Raw genomic sequence first — 17,667 nt, forward strand, 5'->3', positions numbered from 1 at the left:
AGAATTTAATTTCCAGTAATGTTCCAAACACTCATATGAAATACTAAAACATATTCCATTCCATATCGGTCTGGAAAGAAAAAATAAATCCTTTTCCTATTTTGACATTCCTGCTAACCAAATTGAGCTTAAAAGCTTCTAGACTATATACCTCAGATCCCATTGGAAAAAGTGCGTTTACAAGTAGATAACCCAACGACGTTTACACAATAATTAAGTATTATCGCACTAGATGAAGGAACTAGTAAGTACATTAGTTCACAAAAGTGTGCAATTAGTGAAGTGATCCAAAACAGCTGTAAGCAGAGAATCGATTGACTTTGGTGGCAACTTCGTGAAAGAAGTCTTTTCCTGTTAATTTTGTTTCTAAATCCTTCTTCAACGTGAAAAGAAAAAAAGGCAAAAAAGATGGGGATAGATTACTAACTTTGTTCGTCACAATCATGTACTACAGCCATGGAATGGGGAACAGATAAGCCCCCACAACATGGTTTGTCCCACAACATTTGTAACTTGAGTGGAGTGGAAGTTCATTTGGAACTAGGGTGCTCATGATGGATCATATCAAGGTTTTTATTTGGTTAGTTCGAATCGGTCACAAGCATTGCCGACTTTAAGTGTTAATAAAATTAAGTAAGTTGTGAGTATACCATTTTCCAACTACATTAATAGCAAGATAGCAACCTAGCATCCTTTTTTTTTTTGAGAAAGCAACCTACCACCATCCTATATTTATGTCTACAACGGAAAACCTAATTGGATATCTAGTGAATACTATTAAATAGTAACCTACCTAATTTTGATTAATTGGAACGGTTTTATTTATAACACAATGGCAAATTCAAGGATTTGGCAAAAAAAAAAACTTTTATAAGAATATTTACTAGCCCCATTGCCTCATTTGAGTCATAAGAGCAACATACTTCTTTTCTTTTGAGAATAATGTGAAAGGAAAAATGATTTTTAAAGAATACAAAAACATTGTGATGTGACATGATCCAAATCATGTCGTTGGATTTATTTTTGGTTATTGAGAAAGATGGTTTAGTAGTTTTATGACATTGCTTTAAATATTTTTCAATATGTCACCATCATTGTAAAGTAGGTGAAGTAGTCGATATCAATGTTTTAAATTTCTCCGAAACTGCCGAAATTTCCGTAATTTGGAAGTACCGAAATGAAATTCATATGCTATATCATTTCCGTAAGAAGTTTCCCAAAATTTTCCGAAATTTTCCGTACATTTCCACGAAATTCTTAATTTCTGAAATATCTACACACACAATATATATTTAAAAATTCACACTGAAATTTCTCTAAAATTTCTGTTAAATTTTTTTGTCACCTACAATGAATTTTTACTTCACACTTTTATAGAGAAAATATGAAATTTTGATTTTTTTTTTTTTTTTTTTTGCAATCAAGTTGAATACAACAAAAAACCTTTTTGTTTTTATTTGCTACAAAGTTGAATGCTCCAACCATAACATTTTTTTTTTTTTTTTATAAAAAAAAAAAAAAAAAACCCCACCCCATTCCCACCCTTGATGGGGCTCGAACTCCTGACCTCTTATATATGAGACCAAAGTCTTACCACCCCACCAAACACACACACCCTTGCTCCAACCATAACATGATTTCCTTTTTGCTTCGTCTCAAATATTGTATGTTTTCATACACTGTAACATCATATTAGGTAATTCCACAATATCCGATATATGGATTGCATGTGGAAAGGGAACAACACGTACACATACAATAACCATGTGATGAAGTACGAAAATCATTTCCAAAATTCATGTACTTGGGAGCAGTATTGTATGATACTGAATGAAAGCAGTTCAACCAGCTAGATCGAACCACATCGTAGTAGCTTTTATATTCCTTTTGTTGTACTCATTCATTTTCATTCACGAGGTTTTGGTTTTATGTGCCCCGCCCCACCCCCTTGTAATTTTCTAATTATTAAAAAAAGTAAATCATATATATTTACATTATCAATATACAACACATTATCAATACACATAGATAAAAACACTAGTTTAACAATCTCGTCCATATAAAATATCATAATTCTATTATAAATGTATAATTTTAGAGATGTTACATTGTAAATAGGTTTATTATAGGTTAGTTTAGTCTATGTAAAAGTTTCATTCAAAAATATCATTTTATAAATGCAATTAATTTGATTTCTTTATTTTTAACTGAAATTTCCGCCGAAATCGAAACTTTCTCCGAAATTTCCTTAAATTTGAAGTACCGAAACCGAAATTTGAAACCTTGGTCGATATAACATTTTTTGCTAATTGATGCATATATAAATACATAGATGAAGTGAAGACTTCTACTATTATTCAATATTGTCTCAACACTCATTTAAATCTAGAATTCAGGCACCATATGACGTATTATGTTCAACATGCACCAAACCTCATCAAAACCCCATATTAAGGACAATCCGTTGAATTCCCAAGATAGAGGACACTCAAACTAACCATATTGCTTTGTGACTTGCCAAACGGCAAGACAAATCTAGACATTGTAATTTCAAATTCCACATGTCATTGACAACAACGATCACATGGTGTCTTGAGAGAATTCAATTGAAAGGACATAAGAGAACAAAAAGGAAGGACAAAAAGAAACGAGAATGTGAGTAGCCCCTAAATGGAAGGGTCATGAAATCAAAATTGGGGTCCTGTATGTCCTATAGAATGGGGAAATTCAAGTCAACAACATGATAGATGTCCACATAAATGAAATGGTTGTCAATACAACATACATTAGACATTACACATGCAACACCCAGATCAATTGTTGCAGGAAGATAAATGACCGGGCAGAGACCATTATTGAACATAAAAGCATGCATATTTACAAGTTTTCCCATCGATTTTTGTAATTTTTTTAGTAAGGGTGATTGCACAGTTACCTTTATTTATTTAAAAAATTGAAATCATTCATCATCCTTCTTAATATATAAATTTATAAAGTTTTAACTAAATTGAAAAACCGTTTATTTATTTGATTTATAAATTTAAAATTTTAGCATTTCACTTTTAGGGAAATTATATGTGAGTAATCTGACTATATGTATTTGTCTATAACGTTTTATCAGTTTGGACTTTGGATAACCAATGAGTTTCTAATTGTTTGAACCTATGAATTTTGAGCGAACACTAATATGACTGAAATTTTGTAAATGAGAGGAATCGCATAGAGACAATGAACAATTTCAGTTATTGAAATTCATCGCGTGGAGACAATTACTTGCATTGGCCCTCCATATAGATTGTTTTGACTAATAAAAGTAAAAGTAGAGCATATATACACTTCTCTTTTGGTAAATGAAATTCAGTCTAATATCGAATTTTGCATTATATTTCATTTTCATGGATGATTGGATTTGGATCTGTTTTATGCTATTAGCTACTTTGTTGATTGTTCACCATACAGCAACCAGCTCTCAAAGGCATCTGGCTGGTTGTGAGCTGGCCCCATTATCGATTTATACACATGACAATCGACATGGATGTGTGTCAAGGATTCGAGCGGATAGGTTCGAGAATCCAACCAAATAAAGAAGAGAATGCAATAAGAAATACAATTCAAAATATTTGACAGGACTGGAATGAGTGATTCAAGAAATTTGTGTGACTTAACTTGCTGCATGTAAATCTAGGGTCCATCTGTTTGTAAGTAGATTAATTTCATGCTCGGCCTGATCTCGATCTAGTCTATAGCTTAATTTCATGCTCGGCCTGATATCGACCTAGTCTATAACTGTTGGGAGCTGGTCGACTATACCGATACATAATTAAACCCAACCTCACTTCCTCTGCCGCGACACATCCAACTCTCAATCAGGGAAAAACCTTGTTTTTCTGAGGGATCTGCTTAGCCACCACGTTTCCTCAGTGTGGATTAATATGAATGGCAAGTTCACAGTTCCACTTTCTGCAATCCATTTCTAGTTCGTTATATGACTTATATCATGGTAGAGAGAATTTCGAAACAAAGAGCAATCATCTTGTTTATGCTTCCACCAACAACTTTAACACTGACCTTCATCTTCAATCAAAGGTGCATATTTAAGTACATCGTAATCCTATAATTTTAATGATTGTCATTTTGGTCAGGTGTATCCCTTCCTTTTGGTATGGTAGGGACTGTATCATTTGAATTGTCGAACCTAGCACGATTCTACTTTCTATAGTGAGTGTTAATCATTGTAAACCAAGACCTGAATGTTCACTATACAACCCAAGAACCTTTACATGAAATTACATGCATGAATCATTAATCATCACATTATATTTCTTCTTCTTTATCAATGAGACTCCCACACTTCAACTAGTGATAGTCTCTAGTCTCTAGTCTCTAGTGGTTTACCAAAGCCTGATTTGCGTGTGGTAAGAGACTGTTAGATTGTCTGGAATAGAGATCGAAGGAAATCTAATATTATATGACACGGCCCTTTCAGGTCGAAACAGTGTTGGACAGTGTAAAATGAGATGACAATGGTTTAGCGTTGCAATAACTCCAGATGTTGACACAGGAGCCATCTTGATGCAAAGGCTTTGCAAATAGGGAAGCAGTGGCTACAACAATCTCCTTCCTGAAGGTGACATTCTACAGTCGGTCTCGATCAACCCAGCGTGGAGTGTGGACAAAGGAAGACAGCTCCAATAATTTTATTGATGTCCATGACATCTTCCTTGACTCTGATTGAGACTCTGCGTTTTTGGCCTAGTTTAGCCGGAACATATATGGTAATCTTTACTTTTTGTGCTCGGATTTATTACCTAAATTGGTACTTTTTCTTAGATAATATACCTACTTGCCACACAGAAGAAGAGATCGACTTGCTGTTACACTGATTGATTTGTCAGAAGATCAACAGGTTCTATTATATATTCTTCATTACTTGGGGTCAGTTTACACTGTTTTTTCAAGTAATTCAGGTTATTTGTAACCCGTTGACCACTCTGAACTCCTTATTAGAATCTACAATTGCAAAACGAAAAGGAGAACTAGCTAGTGGAAACCGGAAAGCCCTCGTGGACTAGACGACTACTAGATGAGAAATTGTTGTGTTAAAAATCAGGTACAACGTTATGTGATTTGTAATGGTTATATATTCTTTCTACTTTGTAAAGATAGTACTCAAAACGTACTCATATCAAGAAATCAACAAGTTATTAAAGGAAAGTATGCTTGCTGCCAATGTATGCATATTATCCTCAACTTGGAACACAATATATGTTAATAAATAATCTATACCAGTTAATGGTTTTCTTTCTATGCTAATAAAGAATGTATCTTATGTAATTTCACCAGTTGATGGTTTTCTTTTCTCACTTAGGGAAGAGGCAGATGATCTATGTTGAGCACTAGAGCAGAACGAGGACAAGTCATATGTTAATAAATAATCTATACCAGTTGATGGCATGGTTTCTCATTCCATGGTTGCCCTTAAAGATGGAAAAATGGAAAATCCTACGACGTAAATTTTCTCAGTCGGGTATCGAGGAAAATAGAAGATGTTCTAGACATGGATTTTTTTTGTAAGTGTTCTAGACATGGATTATATTCTGTCTAGTTTTGAGACATGTACTACGTACCTTTCAAAGAATTATACTATATACTAAAGTTGGTGGGATGGCCCTCCTTTTTTTCCTATTTTTACAGTCATGCCATTAGCCCTAGGTATAAAAGCCTATGATCAGCCTGTCCTTTTTTTTTTTTTTTTTCTCTTTTCTCTCGCTCCTCCTCCGCTTCTACCTCCGACCATGATTGAAGCAGAGCGTATATTGCTCAACCATGCATTAGAGGATCCTGTTAATCAACCTTTACTTTTGTTTCTGATGGGTGAGGATTGGCTTGAGAATTTTTTTCTGCTGGTCCCTTTTTCAGTTTATCATATTTCAGTTACTTGATTTGTTTTCAGCTGCATCCCTCTGTCGATTTCAACTGCCCATGTTCCACTTCCCAAGTCGAGGTGCCCTTTTCTTTTATCTGGGTAGATCTAGGATTCAAAGATTGTGAATTTGGAATACCCAGTTGGGTTTTGGTTTTGGTGTTGTTCCTTTTGTTTGATTAGGTGCTAAAAATCAATTGGTTTCAGAAGCAATCAAATGGGAACGATGACGTAAATTTCGCGTCTTTTTTTGTTGGTTTTTGTTTTGGTGGTGTGGAATTTAGTTCGAATGTGATTTCAGTTTGGTGTTGGGTTAATTGGGTTTTCGATTTTGATTGCTTTAGTCTCATCAAGTATTACTGGTGTGTTCCGAATTTAGTTTAAAAGTTGAGAACTTGAGGTTATTGTATTTATGGAATTTTATTCCATTTTGTTCAAGCTAACCAACTATAATACCCCCAAATCTTCATTAGCATAGTAACACCAAAAGATTAAGACTTTGTGATCCCAATACTTCAATGTCAGAAGCAGAGACTGACTTAATTCTCAACAAACTAATGTTATCTATGACTTAAACAGTTTTTTTTTTTTTTTGTCTAATTGGGTGTAGGTAGACTCGAGTCCTGCTTAATTTTTTTGATGAAAAAATTCTTTCTGGGTTTTGGTATTTGTGGGAATCGGATTTGGATTGCTTTTATCATTATTTGATCTCCGTTTTGTTAGGACAAGAGTTTTCGTTCCGATAAACCTGATAAATTTGGATGCAGGAATAATTAGTTTTCAGTACTTGAGGCTGTTTGCAGATTCACTAACTCCTCTCTTCCTTTTTCTTTGTGCAGTGCGTTTCAAAAAATTCATACAAGAGACTCTTTTTTCTACGATGCCTGGCAGGTACTTATACTTGCATTCTCTCTGAGTTTTCATCAGCTTTGATCGATGAATGAAGTTTGTCAAAGTTCAGTAATTGATTTTCATTTCAGCAAATCATCAATTGGAATTAGATCAGGCTTACGTTTAGGTTCAATAATCTGAATCGAGTGATGTGTTTATATGAGAAGGAATTGATTCAGGTGCATTTTTGTGAGAAACTTCATGATTTTTCAAGAGTGAATGCATGCAGGAGAGAAGACTACCTTGCACAACACAGAGATGTAATTGATTATGGAGAGGCTTTTGTCATGCGTGGTTTGATTAATGTAAAAGATATGTTAAATTCTCTATCTAGCCTATTTACACATAGATTTAGAGATTAATCACAGTTTTAGTAAGTTGAATTTAACTTTCGTTATAAGGATGCAAATGTGTATGGATATACTACATTACCACAACATGGGATTCTATATTTACCCCTGATTGATATAAAATATGCTGAGTTTTGGTTTTTTCTTAAAAACAGTATATATACCAAAAGTACTTCAAGAAAAGCCGGATAACCCCAAGATTCAAAAAAGCTAGGACAATCAGGACATCCCTTATTTTCTGTAATTAGTTTGAATGTACTACTATGTTTTGTAAAGAATTATATTTGCAAGTTTGTAACCCTTTAATTTTTTAACTATAGATGCGGGCCTCCTTTCTAGTATATACTTATATAGATGGTCTGTTTGCTATGACTAAATAAGTTGGGTGGTATATCTGCAGCGTGTTTGCGACAAATTTTGTACTGATACTTGTACTCTCTGTTAATGTTTGGAAAGAAAACATCAAATTCTTTTTTGATCAAAGGTATTGTAATAAACCTCTCTTCACTCTTCAGCTTTAATTAGGGATCACATGAGAAGAAAATATACTGATCCCGAAATATAAATTTAATTGTCACACATTTTGCAAATCATGATGATTCTCTCTCGAGATTATGACCACTACTGATCCTAGGGCTGGTACAAATGACTGAATCTGAGACTAGTGAATCATTAGGTGACTGCTACCTATTCTAAAATTTGCACTGAAATCAAGGGCAAGAAATTAAGGGGGGTGTATTCAATTCAGATTTTAAAAGATTTTGTTTGAGTTTTTATAATCCATGGATTTACTTAATCCATAGATTGTTTAAATTCTATATGGACTTTGATTGATTCTAATGGATTGATTTATTGGTATTTGTTTAGATTTTACAAGTCCTTGTGATGTTTTTGATAGGTTAATTTTTTTTTTCTTCTTCTTTAAAAGTAATAGATGTATGGATCCAACTATAATGCTATTTCAGTGACAAAAAAGTGTGTGTGTGTGTGTGTGTGTGTGTGTATGACAATCTACCATTCTTTATGTTGTGTATAATGATATATGAATAATAAGAGAAAACTAATCAACCAAAATGTTACACAAAAAATAAAGTAGTAAACTAATGACATAATTTATTTCATATCTAATTTACAAAAGAAACATATGTGTATGTAACGACCTATTCTGGCTTTAAATGAATATATATATATCGGCACCCGGCTTCTGGTTTGATTAAAAAAAAAAGTGTATGTATCATCTTAACAATACCATTGAAAGTGAGCTTAATTAGCTAGAAGGATTAAGGCTTCCAGAGCTATAGTGATAAAAATTTTAAAAAAATATTAGATGAGAGCAGAGGCAGAGGAGGATAGTGGGAAGATAGGTCTAAGACAAAATGGATGAGTGTCACCTATTAAGAGCTGCTTCTTCTTCTTCTTTTTGGTGAAAAGCTTCTTCATTTTTTGAGTGAGAAAGAATCCATCAAAATCTCTTAGGAAGTGGTTGGATTGTTTTTATGTTTTGATATGTATAAAAAGCACTATAAAATCCTCCAAAATCCAGCATTTAATGAAATCCTTAAAAAACCGTATACTTTTGAATATCTGCAGATTTGAATGGATAATTTTAAATCTTAATTGAATACATAAAGATTTTAAAGGATTGTTTAAAATCTCAATTGAATACCCATAGACTTTCAAAATACAAAAAAATCTTGTAGACTCTTAAATGAATACACCCCCCTAAGAATCAATGCAATGTAAACCCAGAATAAATAACGATGAGCACAAGTGTTCACAACTCTTTCGCTTGATATTTGAACCAACTAAAACAAGATTTTTGCAGTAGGTTAGGGCAAAGAAAAATTATAAAAGAATTGAGGTACTGTACAGAGAACATAAACTGTTTGACAATTGCCAATTGGTGAAACAAAATCATGCCTGGTGAATATCGTAGATAGCTGCATTTTTGCTTCTAATTAAAATCAAATTCCACGCTCTTCATCCAGTTCTCAAAGTCTCCAGTTTCCTATGCATACTATAAAAAGCCATAAAAGAGTTCAAATATAAGCGCTGGCCAGTATTAAGAACAACAGAAGCAAATTATAAAAACCTATAAATTTGACAAGAACTTTTGGTACAGCTATTGGCCAAAAGCTAGGCATGTTTGGACCTGGTCACCAGTAGTTTAACATTTTTCAAAAGCTACTTATTAGTTAACTAGTAAAAAATGACTCTTCTTAATGCATGGCAGTATTTATAGAATCGATGATTGACAGCCACCGGATCAGTCTGTTTGATGAAGAACGAAATGGTGGCAGCCAATGCTCAGATTTTAAGCTCAATTCGCTTCTCATTTTAAATTTTTAACAACTCTTTCAGTCCACCATTCACTGCTTTCACAAGAGCTGTGCAGATTTGTTAACAGTACTGTTTGAGCTGAGCCTGGAAAGGATATTTAACCAAATGACCACCCTTTTTGTGATCGTCGAACTCAATGAAATGATGCATTGATTGGCTAAATTCATCCATACAAAAAGTGTATAATATTTAGAATTCTGCAAACTATTGACTATAGATCACTCCAAGGTAGCATGCTTCCCTCTAAAATCCTGCATTCCTAATAAAAAAAAGGTTCAAACAAGTAGAGACTCGACCAGTTCCAAGAGGTCAACATTTATTTGGTAAGTGAAAAACTTCCATTCGTACACTTTGTTCATCAATCTTATAGGCAAGTAGGCTATAGTTGTGGCTTATAATCCAACAAATAAATTCATACTATTGATCATCCTATCCAAATTGGCAAATCCACTGACAACAACCAAAGCAGAAGACTTGAAGATATATAGTCAGCAATTTGATGGCCATAATTGGAGATGATTACATTCATTGGCACTTCATATAATTTTTTTTTCACTAATACAAGTAAAAGTAGAGCATAAAACTTCTGTCTTTGGTGAATGAAATTCATAATAAAGGTCGAATATCGAATTCTGCTTTATATTTCATGGATGACTGTATCTGTCTTTATGTTACTGGCTGGTAGCTACTTTGTTCATTGTTCTCCATACAGGAACAAGCTCTCATGGGAATCTGGCTGGTTGTGAGTTGGCCCCAATGTCTTACACATGACAATCGACATGGATGTGTCAAGGACTCAAGTGGATATAGATTCGACAATCCAACCAAATGAAAAAGAGAATCCAATAAGAAATGCAATTCAAAACATTCGACAGGATTGGAATGAATGATTGCCAGCAAAATTGAATGAAATGGTTCAAAAAAATTGTGCGACTTGCTGAGTATGTAGATCTTAGATTCGTTTACGGCAAATTAATGTCTGATACATCAAGTAAACTTGTTCTTGAAAAGTATCCTAGAACTTTCAGTAAATCTTATGGTAAACCTATCAATGCGATTTGCCAAGCAGAATTACATAGTAACATGGAAGAAAGAAGGAACAAGAAATGGGATGAGATTTTCGGTCAGGTTATCATTTGGGTTGACCAAGGAATAACCAGCAAACCAATTATGGGAGTTTAATTAGTGTTCGTGATGTTCTAGAAATTTACAGGAGTACATACTATTGTCAAAACTAATCATATGAACCAGACTAGGGGCATATAAACTGCAATACAAATAGTCAGATACAAAGGCTAGAAATGGATTTAGCAATTCAGATTAATAATTCTGAAGCCACAAATATACGTACTTCAGCAGTACATCTTCTATGATTTAATTAATGAATAGAAAAGCAGGCTAAGTAGCTTACACAACATCCCATACAGAGGGGGGCAATGGAAGAGCAAACTATAGATGTAATTACTTCAATGCTTTAATAATTAAATGATATAACAACAGAAAATCGAGGATATATAGAACTCAAAAAATAAATAAAAAAGCATGTAATCACTTGATGCTACAAAATTTACTGTTACTAGATCACTGCTCTGGGACATGCTTCTAATCCCTTGAGGCAGCAGATAAATGATGAGATATAGGGACAGAAGAGGCAGTTTCCTATTCTGAATCCCTGAGGCTGTCACTTGTCAGCCATATTTTCTTTTGGATTATAAGTACAACGTCATCTCCGTCCTGGTCGGAATCTGAACTGGAGTCGGTTTGTGCCACTACTTCCCAGTGCAGTGCTGGTAGATATTTCTTAACTAAATCAACCACTGACTGTTTGTCACGGATAATTATAAATCCAGTTGGCCTGAGTATGCGATCCATCTCAAGCAACAGATCCTCAGCACTGCATTCTTTCTTTTCCAAGTCAGAGAAGACAATCCAAGCATGGAGTAAATCATAAGTACGGGGGTATGTTGAATAGGCTTCACACCTGTCACAGTAGAGATCCAGTCAATCACAGTATAAACAATCTCAATGTCCCTTTATCCTACAATCTCGAAGCCATGGTATTGAACAAAAGCATAGATGATAACAGACATTGTTAGCCAAAGCTTTCAATCATCATTTGCTGCTTCTGCATTACCAGATTATGATTATTTCTCTAACTGGATTTATATTGATTGTTAAGTTTATAAAGAAATAATATCAAATCACTTGTTTCAGTACAAAATGAAATGCTTTATGTATACCAGTCACTTGAGTTACGTACCAGCTGTGAATACTGCCTATAAGGCCTCTGTCGTATATCAGCTTTAGTGTGTTTGGTCCATCTTCAGGGACGACATTCATCACCCAAACATCCTTGTCCTTCAGAGCAGCTGCAAATGATCCCATGTGTGCTTTCATATCCATCACATTCCTCAAAGTGTTTGATTCAATCTTTGGACTCAAGAGATTCCAATAATTCTCAACTCGATGGCGCCAAAGTTCCTGCACATAAAGAGCAATACCAAAACAATGAATTCAATTGTTACTGAATGATCCATGCAAGAAGCAAAGACCGCCAAATAATAATTTGAAACATGCAAGTACATGCTGCAACTTAATTACCATATCCTTTTCAAACATTTCATTTGAATAGCCAAAATCAGCAAGTCGAGGAGGAGGAGTTGTCAATCTAGCTGGCCAGGGAGCCAATCCACTCCCCTTTTCTCTATGGTCATCTGATTATGCCAAACAAACATTAGTTAGCAGAGAGATTCATGGCCAGGTTAGAATTACTCAACCGAGGCATTGCTATGAACTTTGAATGATTTTCTTTAAATAGTTGACAAGCAATTCACTAATAGTCAGCAATCACACCCTGAAAATATCTTGATGGGAAGGGATAATTTTCATATACATCTACGAATAACCTGGAAAGCAGAACATGTTGTCACAGTCAAAAGTAGGTCATGCAGAGATATGACCATGACATGTCACACTGAACTGATCTAACCAGATATTTATTGGCACATGTTGTTCGGCAACTGAGATGCAGAGCCATAGAAGACTCATGTTGTCACAGTCAAAAGTAGGTCATGCAGAGATATGACCATGACATGTCACACTGAACTGATCTAACCAGATATTTATTGGCACATGTTGTTCGGCAACTGAGATGCAGAGCCATAGAAGACTCAAGTATTAGCAGAATATTTGAGATCAAAATTCACAACAATCATCTCTTGGAAACAAAGACCAATCTCAACAAATAACAATAGAAAAGATGCAAATATTAGAATAAAATAGTAGAACATAAAACACAAAAACTTATATAGTGCCAGTGAAAAACTAACAAATAAACTTGCTTCCCATCTTCTGTTGTCGAGACTCTGGATATCTAACACAAGGGAATTAACATGCATTCCATTCCTAATTTCTTCTTAAGAAACTTCGATGTTGGTATTGTCTAGTTTGGCATATAATTCTTTCATTTTGAAACTAAACAGATTTTATGATTAAAATAATAATAATGCAAAAAATTATGGACAAGAGGTCCACATCAGAGAAAAGCAGCAGAAGAATAAAAAACTTATATCAACTAGGATTGATAGAGTCCACCATAAGAAAGAATGCAAGAAAGACTATAGTCTTTGAAGGCTGCCGGAACAATCAAACTAATAGCAATATTTTTAAATCTCCTTAAATTGCCAAATGATATTGCTTTATCTAATAATACCAGTTCAATTCAAATGAATGTCTAATGATGATAAAAACAACACATGGGAAGGAATCACTTACGATCAGAGTACGGTGAGATGCAAGCTTCCATTGGCACACCCCAGATTGCATCTGGATCATCATCAGATCGGCAGAGAGGAGGTTGAGTGCCAGGTTCTCTTTGCATATAACAGTCATTTGTTAGTGGTTTCTGCCAAATGACAGTTTGGTTCCTTTTTGCAGCTATTCTCCAACACATGCGTTCCACAAGGGCACTCATCTCTTTCCATATTTTGAGATCTTCCTCATCCTGTGCATATGCTTCTGGAGATGAGTACGCAAAGTAGCCTCCTGGCCTGAGCAACCTATCTAGCTCAAGAAGAAGGATCCCATCTCTTTGGAGCCAATCAATTCTACAACGGGAACAGTGAGCAAGTTCAAAAGATCTGCTTGGGTAAGGAAGCCTTTTGGTCCCTAGAACACCAAGATATGCTGGAATTCCTCTTTCCAAAGCAAATTGGATTTGATTTTGATGCACATCATTGGGTGCTAAGGACATTGTTATAATATCAGATGACAGAAGATAGCCTCCAAAACTTGCAACTCCACAGCCAACGTCAAAAACTGTACGTAACCTGCCTTCATTGTTTAGATTGTTCTTTGTAAAGTTGAGCATCTGCCAATTGAAGACAACATTTAGATTGATTCATTTAACAATATGGTGATAAATGTAAAGTAACTGTATTCCCAAAATAGAGATACAAGCACTGTAGTCTCAACCCATAAGAAATGGTTATGTAGAAGAATGCAAAATCCTATAAAATACTGCAAAAGCATAAAAATCTTTGAAGACAATGTCATTCAAGGATAAGTGATGCAGAATACAGTTTTTTCATTTATGCTTTGTACACTTCAAGCTCAGTGTACTAAGGTATTGCTATTTTACTTGTCTAAGGTATGGAAAATACTTGATGAATGAATAAACAGTTATAATTGAATCTTGGTCACCCCTAGTGCTATGCTTGCTGCCTCCCCAGTATATCACTCCCCCATCCCTAATTTCTTCTATTTATTCTCTCTGAAACACTAATCCCCTTTCTAAGTTCCCCTTCTCTTCTAAATCCCTCCAAAACTATATTCTGTCAATTAGTGCTATACGCCTACACCATCCTTTTTGGCAAAGACAGTTTCGAGGAAGCAATCTTACATTTGCAATTGAAGCAATATACTTATCAGCTCCATAGTGAAAATGTGTGCCTCCCCCAGGAAAACTAATCTTGTCACCTTTTTCAACCATCCAGTTCTGGTCGGATTTCTCATGTGCAAGGTGAGTATGAGGTATGTTTGCTTTCCATACTTCATCTCTGCTCTGGGGCCATTTGATTGGGACCTGCAATATCAAGATAACAAAAGGAGTGTTTACTATATCAACTGGGGAATAAGAGATAACCGCAACAACAAGAAGGCATTTACACCAGTGTTACCACTCAGCTTTAGTACATACCTTGTACCCTATTGGAGGAGGAATCAAGCAATTGTATCGCCTTTCTGGAGAAGGACAATGCCTCTCATAGTGCTCCATCAAAGACAGGTCCAACTTCAGTCTCATTTGATATATGAGATTTCTGTCCAAGCAAGGGATAAGTTCCGAATGGCGATCATCACAAACCTTGAAAAAAAAAAATTCATCAGCAGACAAATTTAGAAGGATACCTTCAGGTACATTTTTACTTTTTCTTAATAAGATGGCTTGGAGTAAAAAGAGGGAAGAAGGTGCTGGAATCCAAGTTAAGCATTATAGAACTCACCGGGAAGCTCTTCACTGTAACATCATCATCTCCATCTTCCTGCCCATACTTTGTTGAAGATTCATCCAGCTTGCCATCGGTATCATCATCCCCACCCAAATAAGATGACCCAAGCTTTCTCAAAGATCTACTGCCATATTCTAAAGCTGATGCACCACGACTTTGAGAGCCAAAGAGGGAACCATAATACCCATACAGGAAAACAAGAAAGAGTGCCAAAACACACAGAATGGTGATCACGCGCTTCCTTTGGGCTGGATCAGATCTTCCCCTCATCATTTATGTAGTCTTCAAGTACTTCAAAAGATAATAAAAATTATACTTTGTGAAGTACTTAAAGATTGCAATGCCCAGTGTTGCCTTTCCAAAGTCCTAATATGAAGACAATGCTACAAATTCCCTTGAAGAATCATCAGATTAGATACAGTGAACAACCTGTGAAGTATTACAAAAGAACACCATCAAACTCACGGCACAAATGGGCAGAATATGAGGTGTTAGCTTTTCTATAGAAAGCGAACTCAGAGTGGAATCCTAAAGATATAATATGAAATATATTGATGTACCAATTAAGAACAACCAAAAGTAAAATTCTGCTCATTCTTGGCAATCAAAACGTTCAGAGTGGAATCATACTTGAGCAGTCAAGTGACTATATGCATAAAAATATTTGGATCCTACCGGTCAACCACTAAGATACCTCTCCCCAGTCCCAACCAATTCCACTTCTGACCAATTCAGAAAGGCAAAGACAGTATGGATATAAAAAGATCAACCAGCGGTACACGAAAAACAAAAGTTTCTTAGTTAACAGCTCTGTGTAATTGCTCTAGTAAACAAGCACCTATGCAACACCAGCTGGCAGAATATAGCACTGTGAAACTGAATCGCAAGCTACTTGATGCTAGTCAGGTACAATAGTATACAGTAAATCAGCAACCAAGCAATGAAAGTGATTGATCCAAATAAGGAATGGAATCAAATTGCAAATGGGAATGAATGTTCATACTTTGAATTGAAACGGAAACAGTGACAGCTCTGTAACCCACTAAGTAAAGTTGAACTCACAGATCTGTGACAAAGACCCAGTGAACAAGATCACCTTTTTTTTTTGCATGATAGAAAAGAAAGCATCAAGAACCACTAACCCATTCACCACACAAAAACAAAGTAGCAAACTTTAAACTCACTAAGCAATCAAACCCACATCACTAAAGCATCAAAGCCACCAAATGAACCAAACCCAGTATGCAAGTTAAGTCAGATCCAGCAAAAGTTGAAAACTTTGGGCAAAAGAAGTAGAGGAGGGAGCTTACTGATGAAGTTGTGGATCGAATAAGGAGGTGGGTATGACTGTGGTCCATAAAAAAGCCCGGGTTTTGTGTGAGAGGATCCAAGCGAGGCTATGGGACTTCTATAAAAGGAAAGGGAAGGACCCAAAGAGACAGGCAGAGAGGTCAGATCTCAAGAGTGTTTCTATATTTGATTCGAGTCTGAAGAGTTTCTTGTGCCTCTGTACTGTTACATCGAGGTTGATATGGTCCTTATGCACATCCCATTGTTTTTTGTCACCATTACATTATTATATGCATAGCTAACTTTGAGGTGGATCATAGGTTAAAAAAATATTGTGGACTATGAACTAACATTTTAGGGGTAATGTTGAAACGTAGAATCTTCATTACAAAACAGGTATTCCAAGGAAATGATATTCATATTTTTTCAACATCTATTCTCGTGTTTACCTCCTCCTTTGTTTTTTTCATTTCAAAAAAAGAAAATGGAGATTCTATTCATACCTCCAAAATAGTATTTGGACCTCTTTCTTTTTCTAAATAATAGTTGATTCATGTTAAATTACCAATAAAGACATTAATAAGAAGAAAAAAATCTTTTCTCATCTCTACGAACAGTAATAGTCTTCAATTTGGAGAAAACTTTCTCCTCCAATGTAAATCTTAAAATATATATCGCCAAACGTTATTTAACGTTGCAGTCAAAATTTTCAGAATTTGACTTCCCTCGTAAAATGAAGGATGAACTTCCAAAAAAAAAAATTGCTTTATCCAAGAACCCGTAACTCCACCAAAGTCGTCCATCACGTACCCATAATCCCCAGGATTCATGAGAAGTTATACCATGATCTAGGCCAAAAATAGCTACAGATTCATTCCACGCCATAAGACGCAAAACATAACTCCACATATAGGTCTCATATACAAAATCTAGAAGCAACATATTACAAAATACCTCATCACCCATATCAAACGAAATGATCACTGGCCTAATATGATGCTCTTCTATGATGTTCTTTGGTATTCCTTCAGTTGCTCAAGCCCATTCCTCTGTTACTCGTATATGGAGGATGAACTTCCAAAAAAAAAAAAAAATTGCTGCAATTCTAAATCTTCAAAAACTGAAGAAAGTCTAACTACTGATTTTTGAAAGTATAAATAGAATCTAAAAAAAAAAAAAAGGGTTTTATTGATTTTATTGGACGATGGGCATTATAGGAAAATTAGAGAGGTGTAGATAGCAAATTGGTTATTTATAAAAGTAAGTTGGAGGTTTATTAAGTGGGGAGGTCCAAATGCCAAATTTAGAGGTTTATTAAGAAAATTGTCAATCATGTTCAACATAATCAATAGTAAGTCTTTTTTTC

At 35.0% G+C, this 17,667-nt stretch overlaps 2 protein-coding genes and 1 long non-coding RNA gene across 22 annotated transcripts; 2 read left to right on the top strand and 1 right to left on the bottom strand.

Moving 5' to 3' along the window:
- Window positions 1-4,459: 4,459 nt before the first annotated feature.
- Window positions 4,460-5,552, top strand: LOC133708448 (uncharacterized). Its single transcript, XR_009845840.1, has 4 exons — window positions 4,460-4,775; window positions 4,855-4,906; window positions 5,008-5,110; window positions 5,369-5,552. It is a non-coding gene; the product is annotated as an uncharacterized LOC133708448 (long non-coding RNA).
- A 188-nt stretch (window positions 5,553-5,740) lies between these two features.
- Window positions 5,741-7,727, top strand: LOC133710584 (uncharacterized). 18 transcript variants are annotated; one of them, XR_009846757.1, is made up of 5 exons: window positions 5,741-5,874; window positions 5,954-6,004; window positions 6,107-6,154; window positions 6,763-6,814; window positions 7,485-7,723. XR_009846757.1 is itself a non-coding variant. In XM_062136693.1 (4 exons), exons 1-4 carry the CDS (start codon window positions 5,796-5,798, stop codon window positions 6,953-6,955), a joined length of 234 nt encoding a protein of 77 aa, XP_061992677.1. In that variant the 5' UTR covers window positions 5,747-5,795; the 3' UTR covers window positions 6,956-7,316. The 18 variants fall into 18 exon arrangements, 3 of the variants coding, with proteins under 3 accessions (XP_061992677.1, XP_061992674.1, XP_061992675.1); XR_009846751.1 differs by having other exon boundaries at window positions 7,320-7,712; XR_009846756.1 differs by lacking the exon at window positions 7,485-7,723 and adding an exon at window positions 6,904-7,316.
- Window positions 7,728-10,956: 3,229 nt separating this feature from the next.
- On the bottom strand, window positions 10,957-16,558 carry LOC133708415 (probable methyltransferase PMT3). 3 transcript variants are annotated; one of them, XM_062133874.1, is made up of 8 exons: window positions 16,322-16,558; window positions 15,006-15,440; window positions 14,702-14,866; window positions 14,405-14,587; window positions 13,279-13,873; window positions 12,106-12,218; window positions 11,765-11,985; window positions 10,957-11,485 (listed from the first exon to the last, which is right to left on the bottom strand). In XM_062133874.1, exons 2-8 carry the CDS (start codon window positions 15,282-15,284, stop codon window positions 11,164-11,166), a joined length of 1,878 nt encoding a protein of 625 aa, XP_061989858.1. In that variant the 5' UTR covers window positions 15,285-15,440; window positions 16,322-16,558; the 3' UTR covers window positions 10,957-11,163. The 3 variants fall into 3 exon arrangements, with proteins under 3 accessions (XP_061989858.1, XP_061989859.1, XP_061989860.1); XM_062133875.1 differs by lacking the exon at window positions 16,322-16,558 and adding an exon at window positions 15,687-15,833; XM_062133876.1 differs by lacking the exon at window positions 16,322-16,558 and adding an exon at window positions 15,572-15,710.
- Between the last annotated feature and the right edge of the window lie 1,109 nt (window positions 16,559-17,667).

The sequence above is a fragment of the Rosa rugosa genome, chromosome 5 (genome assembly GCF_958449725.1).
Source record: "Rosa rugosa chromosome 5, drRosRugo1.1, whole genome shotgun sequence".
NCBI classification, from domain to species: Eukaryota; Viridiplantae; Streptophyta; class Magnoliopsida; order Rosales; family Rosaceae; genus Rosa; species Rosa rugosa.

Bases quoted from the DNA above. Each gene is read 5' to 3' on its own strand.
- LOC133710584 (XM_062136690.1), top strand. From the start codon at position 5,796: ATGATTGAAGCAGAGCGTATATTGCTCAACCATGCATTAGAGGATCCT. The intron at 6,005-6,762 runs GTGCCCTTTTCT...TTCTTTGTGCAG, and splicing joins GTTCCACTTCCCAAGTCGAG to TGCGTTTCAAAAAATTCATA. The intron at 6,815-7,043 runs GTACTTATACTT...GAATGCATGCAG, and splicing joins TTTTCTACGATGCCTGGCAG to GAGAGAAGACTACCTTGCAC.
- LOC133708415 (XM_062133874.1), bottom strand. From the start codon at position 15,284: ATGATGAGGGGAAGATCTGATCCAGCCCAAAGGAAGCGCGTGATCACC. The intron at 13,874-14,404 runs GTAAGATTGCTT...TTCAATTGGCAG, and splicing joins ATATTGCTTCAATTGCAAAT to ATGCTCAACTTTACAAAGAA. The intron at 11,986-12,105 runs GTAATTAAGTTG...CTTTATGTGCAG, and splicing joins AAATGTTTGAAAAGGATATG to GAACTTTGGCGCCATCGAGT.